General features: G+C 33.4%; 3 protein-coding genes and 1 non-coding gene across 12 annotated transcripts; 2 read left to right on the top strand and 2 right to left on the bottom strand.

The window, feature by feature from the left end:
* LOC109330082 (exonuclease DPD1, chloroplastic/mitochondrial) lies at positions 424-3,268 on the top strand. 5 transcript variants are annotated; one of them, XM_019564094.1, is made up of 4 exons: positions 424-610; positions 1,852-2,495; positions 2,593-2,798; positions 2,901-3,268. In XM_019564094.1, exons 2-4 carry the CDS (start codon positions 1,933-1,935, stop codon positions 3,116-3,118), a joined length of 987 nt encoding a protein of 328 aa, XP_019419639.1. In that variant the 5' UTR covers positions 424-610; positions 1,852-1,932; the 3' UTR covers positions 3,119-3,268. The 5 variants fall into 5 exon arrangements, with proteins under 5 accessions (XP_019419639.1, XP_019419638.1, XP_019419642.1 ...); XM_019564093.1 differs by having other exon boundaries at positions 1,918-2,495; XM_019564097.1 differs by lacking the exon at positions 424-610 and adding an exon at positions 681-768 and having other exon boundaries at positions 1,918-2,495.
* On the bottom strand, positions 3,482-3,555 carry TRNAT-AGU. Its single transcript has one exon. It is a non-coding gene; the product is annotated as a tRNA-Thr (tRNA).
* Positions 4,178-7,424, top strand: LOC109329006 (protein DEHYDRATION-INDUCED 19 homolog 3-like). Its single transcript, XM_019562666.1, has 5 exons — positions 4,178-4,390; positions 5,076-5,221; positions 5,641-5,718; positions 6,161-6,411; positions 7,050-7,424. The coding sequence occupies exons 1-5, from the start codon at positions 4,318-4,320 to the stop codon at positions 7,156-7,158; spliced, it is 657 nt and encodes a 218-aa protein (XP_019418211.1). The 5' UTR covers positions 4,178-4,317; the 3' UTR covers positions 7,159-7,424.
* On the bottom strand, positions 8,440-12,402 carry LOC109330080 (bromodomain adjacent to zinc finger domain protein 1A-like). 5 transcript variants are annotated; one of them, XM_019564090.1, is made up of 5 exons: positions 12,245-12,402; positions 10,968-11,844; positions 10,363-10,901; positions 9,300-10,260; positions 8,440-8,808 (listed from the first exon to the last, which is right to left on the bottom strand). In XM_019564090.1, exons 2-5 carry the CDS (start codon positions 11,842-11,844, stop codon positions 8,555-8,557), a joined length of 2,631 nt encoding a protein of 876 aa, XP_019419635.1. In that variant the 5' UTR covers positions 12,245-12,402; the 3' UTR covers positions 8,440-8,554. The 5 variants fall into 5 exon arrangements, with proteins under 5 accessions (XP_019419635.1, XP_019419636.1, XP_019419632.1 ...); XM_019564091.1 differs by having other exon boundaries at positions 8,440-8,616; positions 8,726-8,808; positions 10,363-11,844; XM_019564087.1 differs by having other exon boundaries at positions 10,363-11,844.

Below are 13,839 nucleotides of genomic sequence, written 5' to 3' on the forward strand. Positions count from 1 at the left end.
ACAAATGATTAACATGATGAACTATCTTACGAGAATCATATGAGAAATAACACCAACAGTGTATTAGTTTTATATAAATAAATTTTTTCATTGTAAATGAATATATACATTCAAATCATAAATTATCTTCAATCAATCAATATCATAAAAAAAATTAGTTACCAACTTTAGTGAAAAATAGCATCATAAACACTTAAAAAATAGTGCTTAAACACCATACTAAAAAATAAATAAAAGATGAAGAAATAGGATAATATAATCGGTTGACTCAACGTTTGTACCATTCCATGTACTATAAACTTATGATTGGTCAAAAAAATATTAAATAATTAAATTTTAACTTAAATATATTTTTTTGATCAATTACAAATCCATTAGTGATACAAATGGTGGACAACAACTAGAAAAGAGGTTAGAAGTTGAGTGAAGTTAAATCCAAAGAAGAGAAGATCCGCAACTTCCGTTGTTGTTGAATAGAGCACGTTCCTTTCTTTTCTCCCTAAACCACTCTTTCTTCACATTCTCTCTTTCTCTTTCTCTCTCTAACTATAACTATCTCTCTTTTCTTCAAATGCTTTCATTTCACACTTTCATTCACACCCTTTATTAGGTAACTCTTATTCTCTTCTTACCTTTTCAACTTTCAACCCATTTTTGTTTCACTTCAAATTTTTAATCTTTTGCATTCAAACATGTCATTTCTGTGTTCTGTTTTTAGATTGAAACATGGGTTTTTGTTTTCTCAATGAACAAGATCAGTTTTTTTGAGTTAATATTCCTTCAATCAATGTTCGTGTTTTTTTTACTGTTTTATTATTATTTCAATTATTCCTTGGTTCTTATTTGATAATGCTTATAAAGTAGTGTTTTATTTTTATAAAAAAATAGGATTTGATGGAAATAATTGGCCTATTGCATATTCATGTTGATGTATTAGCCTATTGTTTGAGATAATGAACTTTAGCCAATGCCTTCTCCTTTTTGTTTGATTTGGATATGTTAATTATAGGGTTTGATAAGAGACAACAATGTTTGTCCATGTTATCTTTAAGTTGACGATTGTATGGCGCAATCAACGGGTGGTTGGTTCATGTGGTACATGTTTGTTTGAGTCTCGTGTGTGGAAAAAAACCTCCTTTCGAGACCTAGCCACACTATACTGTATATGTTCCCGGCTCTCGAACAGGGTTGCCTCATGTGGTTGATACATGTGGCTAGACCAAAAAATGAAGATTGCATGATGCTGATTGGTGTGTTTAGTACACTACATCTGATAAACTAAACCCCTATTAGAATGGTTGATTTATTTGATTAATAGTATAGGTTTAATTGATAAAAGTGTAAAATTTCCTTTGATTCAGTTAACTATTATTGCAGCCAATAATTTATAACGACACATGATAAAAAATCATTTTAGTTGCTACCTAACCACAACTACCACATATGTACAACAACAACCAAGCCTTTATCCCGCTAGGTGGGGTCGGCTAGCTACCACGTGCATACAAGTTTGTAAATTGTTTTGGGTCAATGAACTCCCGGAATGATATTGTAATTCCGAAAAATGCTATAATCTTGTATTTCAGCATATAGTATGTAATTCGGCATATGTTATTGTCCTACTTCGAAACGAATCAGGATTTAAGATATTTAGGATTTGCTTAGAGTGCGGTTGTCATTCTTGGCATGGAAATATATAGGATAAATCCAAGGGGTCCAACCTCTGAATTTTTCTTATTAATATGATATCCATCATCGTTCTTTTAAGAATTATATGACAATTCGTGCCTGTATATTTTTTCTTTATTTTTGTATTACATTTTCACTGTTTTTATACATTTCCGGATGTAGCTGCTGGTGCATTTGATGAAGAATTCTTGATCAAATAATTCCTTTTGTTTTTGTTATTGGATTCAGATAAGGACAGGATCCATGATGTTTTCGTTATTGCAAGTACCTAGATGCAGAATTCACTACTTAGCTAACTATTGGGGTGAAACATTCCACAGTTTCAATAAGACTTATGGAGACAATTCTAGTACTATCAGGTTGCTTAGTTCTAAAACTTACGGGCTTCAGGGAGGGGAAAGAAAGAAGTGGACTCGAAGACCGATAACTACAAATACCGAAGGCACTGGGAGAACCAAATCAAGAAGTACCAAGAATGAAATTTTGAGTGAAACAATTTTAACAAGTGCTACTGTAAATGTACGTAAAGCACCGATAGATCAATCACAGGCAATTCAGGACTGTGTCATACAACAAGAGATTGCCCAGAACAAAGATTTATCTAGCTTAGTCACCGTTATTGTTTTTGACATCGAGACCACCGGGTTTAGCAGAGAGAGGGACCGGATCATTGAGATTGCACTTCGAGACCTTCAGGGTGGTGAGAACAGCACTTTCCAAACTCTTGTGAATCCTCAACGGGATATTCTTAATTCGGAGATTCATAGCATTACTACACAAATGGTCGACAAACCCGATGTTCCAAGGTAATAAACTGACTGATAAGTGGATGTTAAGTTTCATCCTTTTTCAATTTATTCAGATGCGTTGTTTGAGTTGTCTTCTTTTTGTGCTTTTCTGTAGGATGGAGGACCTGGTTCCCATTTTAATGCGCTATGTTCAAAGTCGTCAGAAACCTGAGGGACATGTGTTATTGGTTGGTCATAATGCTCGTGTTTTTGATGTACCTTTCATCATTCATGAGTTCCGTCGCTGTTCTACAGAGATTCCTCCGAATTGGCTGTTTCTGGATACAATGTCTTTGGCTCGTGATCTGATGAAGTCGGAAGGTGTCTTTCGCTCTTTTCTCTTATATGTACATGCGCATGATAATTCTTGCAGTTTATATATGAGAATACCTTAAATTTACAATGACTTTACAATGTTATCAGGGACCAAACTTTCTTCAAAATCCCTTGCTGCTCTTCAGGAACTCTACAGAATTAAAGTCGACGGAAAAGCTCACCGGGCTATGGTAGATGTGAACACATTGTCGTCGATACTTCCTAGGTTGACATCTGATCTGAAGCTGACCCTATCCGACCTTGTCAAGAAATCATTCAGAGGATCGGATATTGTCGATTCGAAGAACAAGAAAAAGAGTTCATAATAGTTTTCTGACAGTATTTTGTAGTGGTATTGTGACCAAAGAATTATTTGTAACTCCATGAGTTGTGTAATTGAAGTGAAAAGAAACATTTGTTTGTAATTGTTGACACATTATTATTAGTAATATACATGATTATTATTATGTTCCAAATTAAGATTTATGATTATGATGTGCCAAATTTTGAGTCATTTCCTAGGATTCTACAGAATCTGATTTTTATCAATTTGGCTTTTGAATTAAAAGTTGGTAGAAGTTTTTTGATGAAGTTAAATAAGTAGAAGTTACTTATATTCATGATGTTATTATTGTATTATTATACATAAAATTGAGGTAGCAGTATATATAAAAAATAAAAATACATAATGCTTTCATTGAGAGTTGAACTCAAGACCTCCCGCTTACTAAACGGGTGCTCTAACCAACTGAGCTATGAAAGCTTACATAATTTGTTTGAAATAATTTATAATGTCTAATTATTTATTATCCTCTATAAGATATTTTTAACTAAATTGTAGTTACTTTTCATAAATTTTATTTTAAAATCATACTATTACATTATGGGGCAGCTACAAACCTCGAAAGAGATTAATTTCTTATTCAAAAAGGTGAAAAATCTTTTTGATAGTATAAAAAAAATACTATTACATTCTTACTTAGATTTAATATTACTCCTTAATTAATAGTCTTATTAATAAACAAAACAAAGGAATAACTAAATATTTTAATTTAAATGGAGATAAATGGAACAAAGTAATAAAGTATTCCATAAAAGTATATTATTAATTTTCTATAAAAGTATATTTCTTCTAATTAATTTTCTATAAAGTGTAAAAAAAAGTATATTATTAATATATTATTTATCATTCATTTTTTAAATTATTAACTATTAAATATACATGATTTAAACAAATGATAAATAATATATTCACTATATATAAATAATAGATGATACACTTAATTTGTATAAAACTCTTATATTTTTTATCTCCAATATTATTGTTGGTAGTTGCATTTTAAATGCAAAAAAAGTAGAATGAAGTGTGTTTTGGGTTGAAGAAGCAACCTCATCAACACAACACAACACAACACAACACATACATCCTCTTCATCAGTTTCTCACTCCTTCACTTTCTCAACTCCACACATAACTAACACATTCTCTCTCTCTCTCTCTCTCTCTCTCTCTCTCTTATCATACTATGGACTCTGATTCCTCTTGGAACTCTCTTTTAACTTCTAAGAAATGGAACTATTTTCTTCAATCCCGATCAGGTTCACTCATTTTCACCCTCTTTTTGTTTTTTCATCATTCTTCAATATCTCACTTTTTTATTCATGCCCATCATATCAAAACAACACCCAACAAAAAATATTAACCATAACTTGAGAAAAGATCTTAGCTTTATATTTTTTTTTCATGTTATTATAAGCTAGTTTGGTTATAATAGATGTATATCAGCCTTATTCTCGTAATCGAAGAGACTATTTATTTCGATGATTTGATTGTATCACCTTCAGTTTATAAGACAAACAATCTTACTATTGTGCCGAACGAGATAAAAAAACATAAAACTTGAAAATTTTGATTTTGATTTTATCATTCAGTACTTCATTGAACTTAACACCATTGTTATGTTTGGCAGTTGCTTAAACCATTATTTTCTGAAAGTTTATATCTTCATGTTTCAATTTTTAAACATAATTTTCTCCATTGTTGAATTCTTAAAAGTACTTTTTCTTGCTTGCAAAGGATAATTATAATAGCAATGACAAATGTGATTGGTGATCTATAGATATTAAAATCTATTATGAGATCATTAATTTTATGGCTTTGCTGAAAAAAGATTTTTTTTTATAAATCATAATATTATGCCCCAATTGCTCCATTTCAATTTAGGCTATTTTGCATTCAGATGTCTTTTTATGCTCTAATTGGTGTGAGATGGTGCAAATGTAGATATGTTCATGGGTTTCGATGAAAACGACGGGGAAAGTGATACAACAGCAGAGGAGTTTCTATGTCCATTTTGTTCTGAACAATTTGATATTGTTGGATTATGTATCCACGTTGACGACGAGCATCCTTTGGAGGCAAAAAATGGGGTGTGGTTACTCATTTTCTTATCTTGTTTGTTGCGCAATTAAGGCTAAAAGTGTCTGTTGCTTTCTACATATCTTTGTAGTTTGTTTTAGGCATCTAACTGAGTCCCTTAGGAGTTTAGGCCTGGACGAATGTTTCGGTGATTCTTATGGTAGGGTGATTTGATATATATTCAGAACTCGTAGGATAATAGGACTGCAAATATGATCCTCTCGTACTCATTTTCTTCTTGGTGGGAGGGTTAAGTGATTACTTTCGGGGTATTTGATATAAGGAAATTTGATTCTACAATCAATTGTCGGTATCTTTCTATGCAGATTTGTCCAGTTTGTGCATTGAGGGTGGGGGTTGATTTGGTATTTATACGAACTCTTACATGGTCTTGTATTCTAAAATCAATTGTCGTTATCTTTCTATGCAGATTTGTCCAGTTTGTACATTGAGGGTGGGGGTTGATTTGGTTTCACACATGACCCTACAACATGGAAGCGTACTTAAGATATCCTTTTCTCTTTTAGTATTTATGCCATCTTTTTTTACGGTCTTGTATTAAACCTCTGACTTTCCACTCGCAGATGCTGGTTCATTTCTTGAGCATTCAGTTATTCAACTCTTGAAACATTTATGAGAAATGTAGCATATGTTATAAGCTATTTAAGTTTCTATAACTCAATGGTCCTTTTTCCGAAGAGTATAGTTTTATCAAGGATAACCAAATGTCTCTGTTTTGCTTCTTAGATGCATATGATTATTCTTGTAGTGATATATTGAAACTTCGAAGGTGATTGTGTCATAACACTGATGTCAGAAGTTCTTCATGCTGTTTCCAGTTTAATTATCTTTCATACTCTTCTGATATTGCATTACTGTGTTGTGTCTGTATTCGGAGGTGGGTGGTATTTTTTGTATATAATGTGTTGAGTTCCTTAACTAATGAATACATACAGAAAAAGAGAAAAACACGTAAAGGTGGATCTCATTCAACACTATCTTTATTGAAGAAAGAGCTGCGAGAAGGAAATTTGCAATCCCTTTTTGGTGGGTCATCTTTTACAGTGTCCTCGTCTAATGCTGATCCATTGTTGTCATCGTTTATATTGCCAGTAGCCGATGAGTTTGCTACTTCTCAGTCTCAGTTTCATACTAAGACAATGCCATCCAAGAAAAGCTCAGATGAGACTCTATTAAAACGGTATGCCTGTTTCAAGTTTCGAGTTTTTCTTAAGATGCTACTTCCTCAGTTCCTCTTCATAAAAATCTACTCATTATTTGTTTTAGAATTCCTATGTGGTGATGAACTGATGATATCAAATTATTCTTGTAACATTGATTATATAGCCTAATAATTTGCATGTCTTTAACAACTAGTGTTATGGATACTAAGATCAGTGACTACTTATAAGAAACAACTAGTGTTATGTCTTTCACAAAAGTTTGAAAATAAGAAACATAGTGAAAACGAGGTGGCATTGTTGTAATTATAAGTGCAAACATAGAGAGGTGGATCCTATTTTGTCATGCTATGTGTTGTTGGCATTGTGTAATTCGAATTTATTTATACCTTCCAATACATTCAGTTGAACATTTTATTTGCTTGCTTTAAATGTGACTTTTTGTCCCAAGAGTCGGCTCAATTGGTAGAGTCGTGGGACATTAAGCGTAAGCGGCTAGGTTCAAACCCCTGCAGCTCCATTCTCCCCATTAAAAAAAAGTTCGCATATAAAAAATTGATCTTTTTGTTATTTTTAAGAACATTTCTGTTATTGCATTTCTATTTCAACTCTCTAATAGTATCTTCTAGTTTTTAACATGTCCAATGTTTCTGTTCAGAAACGTCGAGACATCTACCTTGTCACTCGAGGATAAAGAAGAGAAGGCAAAACGATGCGAGTTCGTTCAAGGGCTATTGATGTCGACCATACTAGATGACAACTCATGAAGAAAAGTCATGTCAGAAGTTGCTGCAGTGGCGGATGTTAGTTCGAGTATGTGATAGTAGTAGCAACCTATGATGTGTCGAATGAAGTTGTCGATGTATTTGATCAGAAGAGTGTGATAAGAGATAGAAAATGAATGCAACTCAAGTTGTAGTGAACTGCAGTTTTCAGTTCAAATGTTTCATCTTATCCTTTAATTTTCTTATCATAAAGCTTAAATGAAATAGATAAAGTTCCATTCCTATTTCAACTAATATTCATATTGATCTTGCAAGATTTTGGGATATTCACTGCAAGAATAGGTTACCTCAACTTTGCATAAACCTCAAGAAAAAATGTTGATTAGCTTAATGGTAAAAGTAGAGACAGATTTTAATCATAGAATGAGACAATTTTCCATTTTCTGAGGATTACTCTAAACTCATTTTTTTAGGCTTGTAGTGTTTTAATCATAGAATGAGACTATTTTCCATTTCTTGCTTTCTAAAAATAAGTTTTAGTCAATTTATTATCTTAAAGAAAAAAGGAACATTGATATAAAATACAGCATGTGTACAATTTTGTACCATTAAAAAAAATACAGTAGGGGATTTTATGATGAGAACTTTTTTTCCAAGTTAAGATTACTGACAAGAATTGGTATATAGGCTTGTTATTTATGCACTACACATAACAAAATCCTTGCATAATAAGGATTTTACATTGTAACTAAACAACAACGCTTTAGTTCCATTAAGTGAGGTTTTCCGTTCTTAGCTAAACATGAATTAGAATTTTCTGCTGAGCATAGAAACAAGGAAAAGAATATATTCTGGCCTACAATTTCAAACAGAAAGGTTGTTTCTAGAATTTGAACTCGTGATCTTATGATATTAAGTAATAAGCACAAAAACTCATTTCTTAGAAAATCATAGTAAGCAAAAAAGCTGAAAGTTAGTAGGAAAAACATCAACATGTTCCAACAAAAGGAAGAGATTGATTCAAAGGAAAACATTATCACTTTTATCATATACCTTATTTGGGATGCCAACAAGAGCTACTACCTTGTGTCCATAACATATAGCCAACTTTGCATGATATCTTTATTAATGTTATTTGCAAGTTCCCTTACATAGTTATTATCCCAATATCCTGAATTTTCATGTCAAAAAAATACTTAGGAATTTTGCCCATGAGAAAGTATTCTTCTCTTCATCATAATAATGTGAAAACAAAAGTACTCACTGCTCATAAAACTATTATTCAGCTCAAGTTTAGAACAAACACATAAGGCAGCTTTTGTGTTAAATGTCAGTGAATCGTGTTAATATATATTTGTATGAACAAGTAAACAAAATATTCTTGTCTTAACTCCTAACAAAAAGGTGTGTCTCTTCACAAATTCAAAGAATATTAATGCTAAAGGTCTAATCTTAACTGTAAGGACATTCTTGTCTCCAAAACCCTTTTCACCACATCTCCTACAAAAGAATCAAAGCAAGATGAACAGCAACCTTGAATTAGACTCTTCTCTCCACCACCCATTAGTTCAATGTGGGGACAGATGCATGGTGGGGGAACAGTGCAAACCTCACTCCTTTTGTGCTCAAGACCACAAGCTGCTAATATGGTGTGTGTAGAACTCCTTGCAATGTCCTTAAAAATACTATAGCCTGAATCAAGAAATAAAAGTTATTTTGAAGATTTCAATGAGATGAACAAAAAATGCAAATCAATGGGAGCACAAATGCAATTTCATGAAAAATCATCTAATTTCTCCATTATAACAAATAATGATGGAAAATTGTTCCAAAAACTCTTATATAATGTGTTGGACCATAGGAGAAGCTCAAAAGCCGAGATCTACATATTGACTTAGTGAAGAACTACTAAATGGGTTTGACACCACATCTTGAATCAAAGTCTTAAGGGTTGTTTTTAAATGAAAAATGCTGACTCACAAATAACCCCAAGGCGACGAGTCTATGGTATTTCCCACTCATACTATTCACTTAACTCATTCTTTATCAATGTGGGACTTCCAATACTCACTTGAATTTCCAACATGATGATGAACAATGCTCCCCCTCCCCATATATGAGTAAGGAATATACAGTTCAGATAAAAATACTTGTAGCTGATTGAAGAAAAACTACACACTAACCTACATCAACATCTCTAGAAAATCTCTTCAGGTGGCTTTTAACCATTGATTGCAGCTGCTCCTTTACAAGGGGGAAGTTACTCTCTTCTTTGATTGCCATGGACAAATTACCATCTGTGACCATGTTTGATCTGCTGCTGAACTGACAGACTGGTCCAAAATCTGATATGCCAGGCATTTCCACATGTACAGGCCATAGCACCTCATTCACGGGCTTGTCGGTAAACATAGTTGTTGAATCCTGAGACACCGGCCTTCTTGAAATGCTTATTCTCATGGAGAAGGGATCTCCATTCTGCATTGATGGAGAGACATTGTTGCGTAGTCTCTCCTCAAAGAATGTGTGGTATGATGTTCCCACATCCAGTGTCCGTGGATGTTCAATGGCTGTTTCCCTACTTTGATCAATTTGTGAGCTACACAAGTTACTTGTTGAAGTGGTAACAGGAATACCGTTAGTACTGCCAGTTGTAGAAGTAATTCTGTCTACTGAAGGTAGCTGCTGAAATTGACAGAGTATCCCGTGTCTCTCTGATAAAGTCCCTCCTCCTGATACTGGGGAAGCTGCTTCAATAATTCCAGAAAATCTAGAAGATGAAAGATGCCCAAATACTTCACTGAACGGTGTACGAGGTGAAGAAATCAAGTTAAAGTCTATACTTTCTGGTACATGAACAGGTGACGGTCTAACAGGTGGGCTTTGGATTGTCATCCTTGGAGCCACAGGTAATTGAACTTGAGAACTTGAGGATCCCACAGCAACTGGTCTGCATCCATCACAATACCAATTACCTTCAGGTACTTCCCGCCCAAGACCAACGCAATATGTGTGAGCAGGGGAATCACACATATCACAGAGTAACATGAGGCCATCGTCTCCGCCTTGATGGCACTCTGAACAAATAACAGACTCATATGGATCGATATATCTCATCAGTTCTTCTTCAGAGGGTTGATAAACCTGCATGTGAAATCAAAACAATTTCATCATGAGCAATCAATTGAAGAAAGTGCAAAACCATAAGTAAAAACCCAAAAACTACAAGAGATAATATCCCAATACCTGATCACATTCGGGCACCTGTATCACAGATTCTCTTAAATCAAGCCCTGCTGTTGACCGTGCAGGTTTAGTGATGGTTTTAAATCTCTGCTTACACAGAGGGCACCGAGACTCCACCTTCGCCCACTCCATAATGCAAGCAAAGCAAAAATAGTGAGTGCAACAATTTAGTACTCCCCGTACCCTTCTTTTATTTTCCTCAGACAGACAAATTCCACACACCTGCTTTCCCATCTCGCTTTTTAAATCCTCTACCTTTTCCTTACCCTTTCTTCCTTGAGGTTCCTCTATCTTTTCCTTGCCCTTCCAGCCTGGAGGCCTCCATTGATGTTGTAGATCTTCATGTACTCTAACCTCTGCATTTTTCATTTGAATGGAAGAACTCCTCAAGTTCCTTCTTAAACTTCTACACAATTCCTTGGCTTCTCTCACCTGTTCTCTCTCTTCTTCAGAGACAGTAAACTTATAACCCGGTGATCCGGACACATGATCTGAATCGGAATTGGAACCTTCAAGGAGAACCCTTCTTCTCCTAACCCGAACCAGTATTTTTCTACTCTTTTTCCTAGTGGCTGCACCATTATCTATAAAATCATCTACCTCATTACTTCTAACTTTCCTCCTTAACCCTCCATTCTTTCTTCTTTTCTTTCTCGAGGGTTTCTTTGAAGCTCTAGATCTCCTCCTTTTCCGACCTCTGGTAGAAGATGTGGAAACCCCTCTACGTAAAACCTTCTTGCCCATTTTCACACTATTTTTCTTCTTTCTCCCCCTTGTTTCCTCTTCCACGTCTGAGCAGTATTCTTCCTCTAGTGTAAATTCGTCATCATCATCATCACTGTCATCATAATTTAAATCCTCATATTCATCCTCCATGTTTCGATCTCTGGTAGAAGTCACAGAAACCCTTTTTTTCAAAATCTTCTTGCCCATTTTCACACCATTATTTTTCTTATTTCTCCCCCTTGTTTCTTCTTCCATGTCTGAGCAATATTCTTCCTCTGGTGTAAATTCCTCATCATCATCATAATTGAAATCATCGTCCTCATCTTCATCCTCCTCCTCCCCCTCATCATCATTATAATTGAAATCCTCGTCCTCATCTTCATTATTCTCCACCTCATCTCCACCCCCCTCTCGTTCTTTTTGTTGTTGTAGTTCTAGTTGTTCTGCATATGTAATTCTACTTCTCTTTCGTGAGATTTTACTTGCATTTCCCCTCAGACCACAAATGCTATTTTTGGCCTTTGATCTGTTGAATTTCCTAACTCTTCGAGTTCCTTCCTCCTCCTCTAGGAAACCATCAAAACTTTCCTCTGATGCACATTCATCTAAACCATAATCCTCTGGACAATCAGACACATCTCCACCTTCGTCCGAAATCACATAGTCCTCATCGGAATCATCAGAACCGCCACCTTTTTTTGACCGGACCCTTAACCTGAAATTGCTTTTGCCACTAACTTTTCCACCCCTTACCATCTGTTCTCACACACAAACAGATACCCCAAACACCGATTTATCAAAACCCTATTCAAAGGACATAATTATAAACCATGAAAACTTCTCAAAAACACATAAAACTGAATGATATCATTATAAATTGCAGGATTCTTCCATTGAATTTTACCCTTTAAGCTCAACTCATATAAGATACTACAATTATTGGTACCTAATAAATAATTAATAAGATCTGATTTAGCAATTAATATAAACACAGGAATAAAACAATTAAAGATGAAAACAAAATCATATGAATCAAGAGTATAGCAATTGGGCATAACTAAATACCATACACGAGATATTTGAATTGAAACACGAGATTATGAGTAATTGAAGTAGGAATCTTATGAAGAGAAAAAAGAGAGGATTGAGTAATTACCTGTGATAGGAATTGAAATCAAAAGCAAAGAGGAAAATGATGAATTAGGTTTCCAAATTTCAAGAAAACGTTCCTTTCTAAGATTGCGGTTTTGGCTTTTTATTTATTTCTTTTATATATTCTATTACTTTCTTTTTTTCTTTGGCAGAGAGAGACAGAGTGTATTTTCTTCACACAATTTGTATTCCGTAATTTATCAATAAGAAGTTGATTTAGTGACATACAATCTTGCTCGGGAAAATAAGATGTCAATGATTCTGTAAATAATATTTGTTGGAAAATACAGTTAGATATTCAAAAGATTATATTCCTAAATGGGATTGCAATATTTTAGTTTTGAGAATGGTATCAAGATTATAATTATGACTATTGAATATATTTTCCAGATTACAATAAGCATAGTGTAATCTTAACCATAGATTTAAACACTGATTCTAATGTTAGGAGCTAATCAAATAATGACATGTTAATCTCACTACTTGTCATATATTTTACTCATGGATGTAGCCGATGCGTTTGAAGAATTATACACTGTTAATATTTAATTATTATTGACTTTTCAAAAAAGATAATTCAAATGAATGGTGGATAATAAATATATATACATAAATCTTTACAATATCAGTATATAAATTTTACCCTCTTAATTCAATAAAATTGTAGAGCTAAAAGTAGTGATTACACGTACCACACTGCTGCTTAGGCATATTAGACATGCTCTTACTGTTGATGTGTTTTATTCTTGTATATATACATCTCTATTAGGAAGACAATAAAATATTTTATGATACCAGAAGATAGATCATTTTTTACTATTATTAAAATTATGAATGTGTTTTATTTAACAATTTTTTACAAAAACATTTCTAAAAATAAATGTTATTAATATTGTAATGGTCATCAAATCGGCTATGATACTAATATAGTGGTATAACACTTCAATTGGTGGTTCACTAATTAGACTGCATATCGATGAAATTAGATATACATATATAATATATTAACATCAATGTTGAAAAATATATTAAAAAACCAATATTTTTTAATTAAAAAATTAATTTTAAATAAAAACTGACCGGTTAGATTCAATTGAAAATCGACTGGTATGACCGGCTTTAGCCGATTTTGACAGATATAGTTGCACGACTAGTATAATAATTGTACCGTGCCAGTATTGTGACAAATTTATTGGTTTACCGGTTGAACCAGTCGGTATGAAACAGTTTTGACAACACTACTAAAAACTAAAAAATAAAATGTATATCATAATTTTAATGGCTAGGTGAAATAACTTATCTCGTGATATGTTAAAATATTTTATCCTCGTTAAATAAATATAAGCTAGCAATAAAGGATACCACTTCAATGAGAAAAACATAACATATCTTTATGGACTACACATCCATCTCTAGGGTAAATATAGCATAGGAATATGAATTAGGTATCTAACACTAGGAAATATATCATAGTAGGAGGATATGTCATATCAATATAGATTACATATCCATCAATAGTGATTATAAGTATAATAATGTTTCTTACTTTAAACTTTCAGTTCAGAGAAAAATATTGTCCCCCTTCTAGAAAAATATATC

This window comes from Lupinus angustifolius, chromosome LG16 (assembly GCF_001865875.1).
Source record: "Lupinus angustifolius cultivar Tanjil chromosome LG16, LupAngTanjil_v1.0, whole genome shotgun sequence".
Lineage (NCBI taxonomy): Eukaryota > Viridiplantae > Streptophyta > Magnoliopsida > Fabales > Fabaceae > Lupinus > Lupinus angustifolius.

Coding starts and splice junctions, on each gene's coding strand:
- LOC109330080 (XM_019564087.1), bottom strand. CDS start 11,844: ATGGTAAGGGGTGGAAAAGTTAGTGGCAAAAGCAATTTCAGGTTAAGG. Junction 10,261..10,362: donor AGGTGCCCGAATGTGATCAG/GTATTGGGATAT, acceptor TTTCACATGCAG/GTTTATCAACCCTCTGAAGA. Junction 8,809..9,299: donor TTCTAGAGATGTTGATGTAG/GTTAGTGTGTAG, acceptor TTCTTGATTCAG/GCTATAGTATTTTTAAGGAC.
- LOC109329006 (XM_019562666.1), top strand. CDS start 4,318: ATGGACTCTGATTCCTCTTGGAACTCTCTTTTAACTTCTAAGAAATGG. Junction 4,391..5,075: donor TTTTCTTCAATCCCGATCAG/GTTCACTCATTT, acceptor GTGCAAATGTAG/ATATGTTCATGGGTTTCGAT. Junction 6,412..7,049: donor GATGAGACTCTATTAAAACG/GTATGCCTGTTT, acceptor GTTTCTGTTCAG/AAACGTCGAGACATCTACCT.
- LOC109330082 (XM_019564094.1), top strand. CDS start 1,933: ATGATGTTTTCGTTATTGCAAGTACCTAGATGCAGAATTCACTACTTA. Junction 2,496..2,592: donor GACAAACCCGATGTTCCAAG/GTAATAAACTGA, acceptor GCTTTTCTGTAG/GATGGAGGACCTGGTTCCCA. Junction 2,799..2,900: donor TGATCTGATGAAGTCGGAAG/GTGTCTTTCGCT, acceptor CAATGTTATCAG/GGACCAAACTTTCTTCAAAA.